The sequence below is a fragment of the Perkinsus marinus genome, assembly GCF_000006405.1.
Source record: "Perkinsus marinus ATCC 50983 genomic scaffold scf_1104296966482, whole genome shotgun sequence".
Lineage (NCBI taxonomy): Eukaryota > Perkinsozoa > Perkinsida > Perkinsidae > Perkinsus > Perkinsus marinus.
This window is the reverse complement of record NW_003203876.1, coordinates 143,064-151,169: the sequence shown is the minus strand read 5'-3', so window position 1 is coordinate 151,169 and position 8,106 is coordinate 143,064. Positions and strand designations below refer to the sequence as shown.

The 8,106-nt window shown below is 46.5% G+C and overlaps 2 protein-coding genes across 2 annotated transcripts in view; both read right to left on the bottom strand.

Annotated features, from left to right (window-relative positions):
- Nucleotides 1–1,248, bottom strand: part of Pmar_PMAR028305 (conserved hypothetical protein) — a gene marked incomplete at both ends in the record, with an annotated part of 1,394 nt that extends 146 nt beyond the window's left edge. Inside the window, 7 exons of the mRNA XM_002769089.1 lie at nucleotides 1–15; nucleotides 321–424; nucleotides 469–596; nucleotides 730–867; nucleotides 910–984; nucleotides 1,023–1,086; nucleotides 1,133–1,248. The exon at nucleotides 1–15 is cut by the window's left edge and continues 4 nt beyond it. Coding sequence (XP_002769135.1) covers nucleotides 1–15; nucleotides 321–424; nucleotides 469–596; nucleotides 730–867; nucleotides 910–984; nucleotides 1,023–1,086; nucleotides 1,133–1,248 — 640 coding nt within the window. The remainder of the gene's footprint in view (nucleotides 16–320; nucleotides 425–468; nucleotides 597–729; nucleotides 868–909; nucleotides 985–1,022; nucleotides 1,087–1,132) is intronic.
- Nucleotides 1,249–3,437: 2,189 nt separating this feature from the next.
- Nucleotides 3,438–4,759, bottom strand: Pmar_PMAR028304 (Adenosine deaminase, putative). Its single transcript, XM_002769088.1, has one exon. It carries the CDS (start codon nucleotides 4,733–4,735, stop codon nucleotides 3,509–3,511), a length of 1,227 nt encoding a protein of 408 aa, XP_002769134.1. The 5' UTR covers nucleotides 4,736–4,759; the 3' UTR covers nucleotides 3,438–3,508.
- Between the last annotated feature and the right edge of the window lie 3,347 nt (nucleotides 4,760–8,106).

The following is an 8,106-nucleotide window of genomic DNA, read 5'->3' as shown; positions in this document are numbered from 1 at the left end:
TCCGCAGGAACGCGTCTGAAAAAGGCGCCTCGAGTGAATAATACGAAGCTCGCTTTTCAACTTATTAATATCATAACCAGTGTTGGAGGAATATATGTTGGCTTTCCTCAGCTGAGCTCAGAAGTTTCGAATGGGAGTGTAGATAAACCAGTGAGAACTTCCTCAGAATTTTCATGTTGTCAACAACACATGTGGTTGACCATATGCATATATTGCCCCCAGACTGCCGTGCAGTCGAGCTTTACAGTCGGACACTACAAAGAAGTGTTGATTTATTCGGATTGGAGTTGGTTCACCGATAGCCTTCATCCCAATTTCACCCGATTTTGCCATCGTCGGTTCCTCAGGGTCCGTGTACAACGGGTTGCCCGAGAGATCGATCACTGCCAAAGTATTATTCTCGGCGAGGCAAGAGGTGAGGTAACTGTCCCCAGAGTGAACGACAGATATGAGGGTAGAGGAGCGTACGGTATGGTGCGACTCGTGATGTCGTTGCTGGATAGGTCCAGTTCGAGTAGGGTGGAGTTGGCTACCAAACTATGTAGCAAATGTGAAGCACCGTTGTCTTCGCTGCGGTTAAGTCTTAGTGAGAGCTTCTGAACAGTAGTATGCTACTCAAGAAGCGAGTTCATTCTCGTGATTCACTATCAGCAAGCGGAGATTATATGTATATCAAGAGGACAACTATACAAAGCAGTTGATGATCGAAGTTACACAATGAGATCTCACCTGTAGACTGTCGTTCTCAGCCAAGTGACGGCCGATGTGCATCACACCATTCGCATGAATATCATTATCCTCAAGAGAGAGTTTACTCAATCTAATCTCTTCTGCAGGCGACAATAATGTAGCTATTTTCCGCGCGCCCTAACGTGACAACTCCGTCACCCTACAGACCCCTAGTGTTACTTTATCGCTGATCTTATTATGAGATAGATCCAAATCAGTGAGAACATGACAAGATCGCAGGCCCATAGCAAGGACCTTCAAAAAAATCTATTTTCTTTCAAAAAAGGGACTACCTTTGCGAGCTGATCGTCAATGAGGTTATGCGGTAATGCGAGACTGTGCAAGGTCTGTGAGAATCTGCCAAAACACACACCGGTCTTAGAAACGATGAAATTCTGATGACCTCATGGCTCTAGCCACGTTAGAGACATCAACCATCTTCATGCCGAACTGGGCTCGGTCGTAGATCATCCCTATAGGCCACTTGGTGCCATCGTGAGGAGCGAACTTTCTACCCATTTTCCTACGGCGACCGTAAGTGACTCGGAGAGAGCACAGACAAGGAAGCCTGGCCACTAGCAATGCCATGTCTAGAGAGGAGGGAAGTTCCTCGAGGTCAAGACGGAATATGAAGTCGGAAGTCGACTTGAGCACCTAAAGGGCGTGAGTTCGAACCCACGCAACTGCGTTTTTACGAGTATAAGCGCCTCCAGTTGTTCTGTTGTTGTCTCTGATGGCAGTTTGGATATTTCCCGAGCAACCCAAATCTCGATGAACCTTCGGGAAGTGATCAGGTTTGCCATCCGATAGAAGTTTACGCTTGCTTCCAACTGCCACCATGGTCAAGTAGGTTAACACCAACAGCCACTTTCTGGCCCACCACAGACCCTACTGCGTCTTCGTCGATGTCAATGCCCGTGGTGGGCCCCAGAGCTTTCAAATATGATACTACTGCTGTGCCAAGCACGTGACTTGACGAGGAATCTTGAGCTCAGAATGCACATGGTCAACTTCACGTAAATTCTCATTGGTTTCTGTATACTGATTCCTGAGCTCAGCTAAGGAAAGCAGACGTATATCCCTACTCCAATACTATTCGAGGCAACCGTGAACATACATTACTACCGATAGACGGCGGCTTCGACAGCTGCTCCTGAAGACGTTACTACACCCTACACTGAGTGGAGCCTTACTTGAAGTCGGCGATACCAGTAGCTTTCGTCATGTATATACCGAATTGCATCAAGAATAGGAATATCCAAACTCAGACGCGCATAGACCTGAGGAAAATCCTCCTGATAGGATCTACTGCAACGCTGACCTCATCCATCTCTGCAGACGAGAGCTGCTCCCAAGGACCTCCATTATCTATGAACGATCAACTTCGGGATCGTCCGAGGCGGTGTTGGAGTAGGAATACAGTGCGTGCCAATTCGACATGCAGACGCGATAAATGCGTTTTTTTTCTTGAAATTAATGATAATCGCTCTGATACTTCGCACATACAATGTAATCGTTGCTACTGTGAAAAACGTATATGTTCGCTTCCTTCCGCAGAGTGCAATTAGAAATGTAGAAGCCCCAACGAGAATTTCCAAAAACTTTCAACATGTGCATGTTTGTTCAACTACCACTTCCCTTTGTCAGATCGAGGTAGTTCTTGGCCAGATGTTCGAAGCATAGATCCCTCATCTTCTTGGGTTTCGTTCGAGCCTTAGAGAAATCGTGGGGAAGTGCTCCCAACGGCAACCTACATGATCTATCGCGCGAAATCGGAGCCTTTCGGTGTTCGTTTTTGCCGATCCGCTAGGGAGCATGAACTGAATCGAAATAACTGCATTTTAGCAATATCTACCCATAACGCGGAACACAGAAATACGATGAGAAGGAAAATTGATTCACAATAACGTAAGTAGAAGGAGATTGTGGGACAATGTGGTTGAATTCAAGTCATTCGTATATGGACATTCGATTGATACTCAGAATCTGTGAAACAAGCAACGTTCATTACGAAGACAAGAGCCTCTATGCACCTACCTAATCGGTAACTGTGATAGTATCGTACGAGTTGTTGAACTACAGTCGGAATGATCAGCAATGTGCAGAACTAGAAAGCATACACGTCACAAGCCGATTACTGCTGGGTGTAGGACTTTCACAGATAATCTCGAAGAGTTCTGACAATGTGTGAAAGTACGAGTTCAGCTGAAGAAACATCTGTCAATACCTCTGTGGATTTCCATCGAGCCGATTCTTCACACGTCGCCATACTTCTACCAACGAGTTATCTCACCTGAGTCTTCGAATAAACTCCAATGAGCTAAGCAAGGCCACAAATACTGATGCCGCTACCTCTTATGAACTTCCACAGGAACGACGACGACGACATCAGTCGTATAGTAACATTCTGAAGTGGACATTTTCGCTGTAGACTTTATAGTACCCCTCGCGTAAAAGTAGATCAGTGATCCAATCATGCTCTACTGTTGCCGTGTTATTCACGACGATTCTCAATGAAACGAAGAAGAAATCCAGTTATGGAGACCCTCAAAAGGATGCTGTGGAGCTCGAGTAGCCATATACCCTAAAACCACCCAAGAGGCACAACTAGACGATTCACATTCGGCGAATTCAATTTACTCTACGAATAACACCACTACTGTTCCCTCTAAAAGCATTGACCTAGACTAACACGAAAACATATACGATCGTCGATAAACTCAGCAGCTCGTATACAGTATGAACAGAAATTCCCTCCAAGTAGGAATATGTAATAAACTCAATCGCTATTCTCCTCAACCGTGGACGCCTCTCCTTCGTAATACTTCAAAGTCACCTCGCGATAATGAGATTTCTCTTTCACCGAAGCCCAACAGCGCTCTATAGCATTCATAGTAACCGCCAAACCAACCTTATGGGCATCAAGACCAAACCGATCAGCGAGAATAGTCAACTCGTCAGTGATGTGAGTCAAAAACACCGTCGGGTCGTCAGTGCTGATGCTGACACTAAGACCATCCTCGATGAACTTCTTGATGGGATGCTTGTTCCAGTCTAAACTGTCCAGAATTGGCTTCTCTGGATGCACTTGGGGTAGACAGACAGCCTCCGTGCAGATACTAGAAGTAGGACAGGCCTCAATGTGCGTGTGGGTGTCCTCAGCCATCTTATACATCGCAGAGTCGGCAGCGATCTTGTAGGCGTGACCCACGCGTTCTGCATGGTACTCTCGAACAGCACAACAGAAGTTCGTCGACGAGCCGTCCTCAGCGCCGTGGACGGTGACACGAAGACCGGCCTCCTCAGCTTTCAAGCAGGCGGCTACGTGAGCTTTCTTGAGGTCCTCATTCTCAAAGTGCGTCTCACCAGCAGCGACGTCAATAGCGACAACACCCTTGGACTTAAACTCAATAGCGAGATCGGCGACCTCATCACTGACCTCGGGCATCAGATTCATACAACAGAGGATCTGATTCATGTCGATACCAAAGACCTCCTTGCCGTGCTCGATACCAGCAGTAACAGCCTCAACGACACTTCGGGCGTCGGATAGAGAGGAACCCTCCTTAGTGAGGACATGCGGGTTGTAACGGAGTTCAGTATAGACGACGTTCTCACGGTACTGACGTTCGCAGACCTTAAAAGCCATCTCCTCGATAACGTCCCTTTTGCCTTGTACGACAGGAGTGAAGACGGCGAAGCAGTCGAGCATACAAGCCAGCCCGGCACCCTTCTGGCCGCCGTTCTGAAGTCGCTTAGCAACAACAGCCTCGGGACTAAGGCAGGTAATCTTCTCGAAGTCCTCCTTGCACTTGCAAGCCGCTATAGCAGACCGGACGGTAACGGTAGCATCAGGACCGTTCCAGGGAGCGGGGACGGTCTCGGGCAGCTGGTCGAGGTCACGCTTGGCGATTTGGTAGAGGAAGTCCATGTCGAAGGCACCATCGAAGTGGATGTGGAGCTCTACCTTGGGGGCTGAGTAGAAGAAGTTGTATGAATTGGACATGAGGATATAAAGAACAGATAACAACTGTTGATCGATTTGGTAAAAGTGTCCCCTCAGTGGACCTACTTTGAATCTTACTACGTAGAACCTAAGATTCTTGCGAGTGAGTGTGACGAAATGTGGAGCTCTACCTTGGGGCTGTTTCGCGGCGCGCCCTGGAAAATTTCTTTTGACGCCCTAGGAATTTCTTAACGCGCCCACAAAAATTCTCGAACCACCCTTAACATAATTTTGATTCATCGCGTTGCGTTAGAGTTTATGTTCGTTCCCAGTTGATTAGAGGTATGTGAGAGCCCATAAAGTCTGGAGTCCAGACACTATCTGTAGTACGTAAATATCATTATTATAATATCAGGGACTTGAGATCACCGGAAACTGAGATTGGGAATTATGTAAAGACTTGGACAAAATAATAACTCGTTATTGATTTCTTGTTACCGGTGTTGATTTCTTCTGAAATCAGTTGTACTAAGTTCATTTTCTGATTTATATTACAGAGGATTCGAGTGCGTGTGAAAATTTCAAAGCTGTATGAATATGGCGGTGTGACGGATTCACCACAACAAGCGTTCTACGTTGCACTGGAAATTACGAAATCGGAAATTACGATACGCATCAAATCGAGGTCATCGATTGCCCGATTAGGTTTGGCTTACTAAGCAACGTTATTCACCTCATATTTGGGACATAGATTTCACATAGGAGTTGTATCTCAGACGATGTGGTACCAACTTTCGTTTGGATGGTGGTGATGAGGATTTGATGTAACTATGGGAACAATTACTCCATATCAATTTTTTGTTATCGGTGTTGATTTCCTCTTCTCTCATAATTCTGTAAAGCTCTGTGATTAATTTTTCCAACTATATTGATCGATACATCAGGTGGGAGGCAGGTCGAGTATGATGGAGTCATCTTACAACTGCGTTTCTCAGTTATTCCTATTCAGGGTCAGACGACAAATATGAGCCTTGAGTTAGGGCAAGTCCATCTATAGTTAGGGCTATCTAGAAAACCAATTATCATCAAATTAATGGTAAGTTGTGAAATCAATGTTATCACAATATCCATCGTTAGCAGGTTATGATGTTCTTCTGTGTTTTCGTTCTGGCCTCACAGATTAGTACTTAAACACCATTCTGGTACAAATATTTCCATACAACCCAAGTCCTGTAGTATTGATACAGTGGGAGCGAGCACACAGCGCTGCGGAGCGAGGACGGTGTCCGGACTGAGCACTCACAATATCATGTATAAACGGAGTCCGAACGTATTAGCTTCAGCATATGATTCAACTACCTCTTACTCAGATGGGAAATACGCTGGGCAAGACTTTACGAAAGTACAATGTGAGCCAGGGGCCAAGACTTGCAGTAGCTGGGCTACACCTTCGGCTGAGGCACTGTTTCCGGGTTGAGCACCATGTGCGCAACACGTAGCCTGTTTTCCTGAGTATTTCGACAACAATCGCTTGCTTCTGGTCACTGACCAACTCGGTAACTTTTTCTGGAAACCTCAAGAGTTTTGTAGAACGAGTTTTGAGAAATGCCAACTCGAAGAAGGGTTGAAATACAAGGCGTACTGTAAAACGTTACCGGGACGGGGTCTGTTCTTCACCTGAGCATCGGCTATTCAATAAAAAGCTACCGGGCAGGCGTTTCCGTGCTTTCATCTGAAACAACTAATCTTTCATGGCTTTGGAAATTCACTTTTTTAGGCAGATTCGTTTAATGCCCGTGGTCGTGGCATGAAGAAGCACAGTGGGAGCGAGCACACAGCGCTGCGGAGCGAGGACGGTGTCCGGACTGAGCACTCACAATATCATGTATAAACGGAGTCCGAACGTATTAGCTTCAGCATATGATTCAACTACCTCTTACTCAGATGGGAAATACGCTGGGCAAGACTTTACGAAAGTACAATGTGAGCCAGGGGCCAAGACTTGCAGTAGCTGGGCTACACCTTCGGCTGAGGCACTGTTTCCGGGTTGAGCACCATGTGCGCAACACGTAGCCTGTTTTCCTGAGTATTTCGACAACAATCGCTTGCTTCTGGTCACTGACCAACTCGGTAACTTTTTCTGGAAACCTCAAGAGTTTTGTAGAACGAGTTTTGAGAAATGCCAACTCGAAGAAGGGTTGAAATACAAGGCGTACTGTAAAACGTTACCGGGACGGGGTCTGTTCTTCACCTGAGCATCGGCTATTCAATAAAAAGCTACCGGGCAGGCGTTTCCGTGCTTTCATCTGAAACAACTAATCTTTCATGGCTTTGGAAATTCACTTTTTTAGGCAGATTCGTTTAATGCCCGTGGTCGTGGCATGAAGAAGCACAGTGGGAGCGAGCACACAGCGCTGCGGAGCGAGGACGGTGTCCGGACTGAGCACTCACAATATCATGTATAAACGGAGTCCGAACGTATTAGCTTCAGCATATGATTCAACTACCTCTTACTCAGATGGGAAATACGCTGGGCAAGACTTTACGAAAGTACAATGTGAGCCAGGGGCCAAGACTTGCAGTAGCTGGGCTACACCTTCGGCTGAGGCACTGTTTCCGGGTTGAGCACCATGTGCGCAACACGTAGCCTGTTTTCCTGAGTATTTCGACAACAATCGCTTGCTTCTGGTCACTGACCAACTCGGTAACTTTTTCTGGAAACCTCAAGAGTTTTGTAGAACGAGTTTTGAGAAATGCCAACTCGAAGAAGGGTTGAAATACAAGGCGTACTGTAAAACGTTACCGGGACGGGGTCTGTTCTTCACCTGAGCATCGGCTATTCAATAAAAAGCTACCGGGCAGGCGTTTCCGTGCTTTCATCTGAAACAACTAATCTTTCATGGCTTTGGAAATTCACTTTTTTAGGCAGATTCGTTTAATGCCCGTGGTCGTGGCATGAAGAAGCACAGTGGGAGCGAGCACACAGCGCTGCGGAGCGAGGACGGTGTCCGGACTGAGCACTCACAATATCATGTATAAACGGAGTCCGAACGTATTAGCTTCAGCATATGATTCAACTACCTCTTACTCAGATGGGAAATACGCTGGGCAAGACTTTACGAAAGTACAATGTGAGCCAGGGGCCAAGACTTGCAGTAGCTGGGCTACACCTTCGGCTGAGGCACTGTTTCCGGGTTGAGCACCATGTGCGCAACACGTAGCCTGTTTTCCTGAGTATTTCGACAACAATCGCTTGCTTCTGGTCACTGACCAACTCGGTAACTTTTTCTGGAAACCTCAAGAGTTTTGTAGAACGAGTTTTGAGAAATGCCAACTCGAAGAAGGGTTGAAATACAAGGCGTACTGTAAAACGTTACCGGGACGGGGTCTGTTCTTCACCTGAGCATCGGCTATCAATAAAAAGCTACCGG

Coding starts and splice junctions, on each gene's coding strand:
- Pmar_PMAR028304 (XM_002769088.1), bottom strand. CDS start 4,735: ATGTCCAATTCATACAACTTCTTCTACTCAGCCCCCAAGGTAGAGCTC.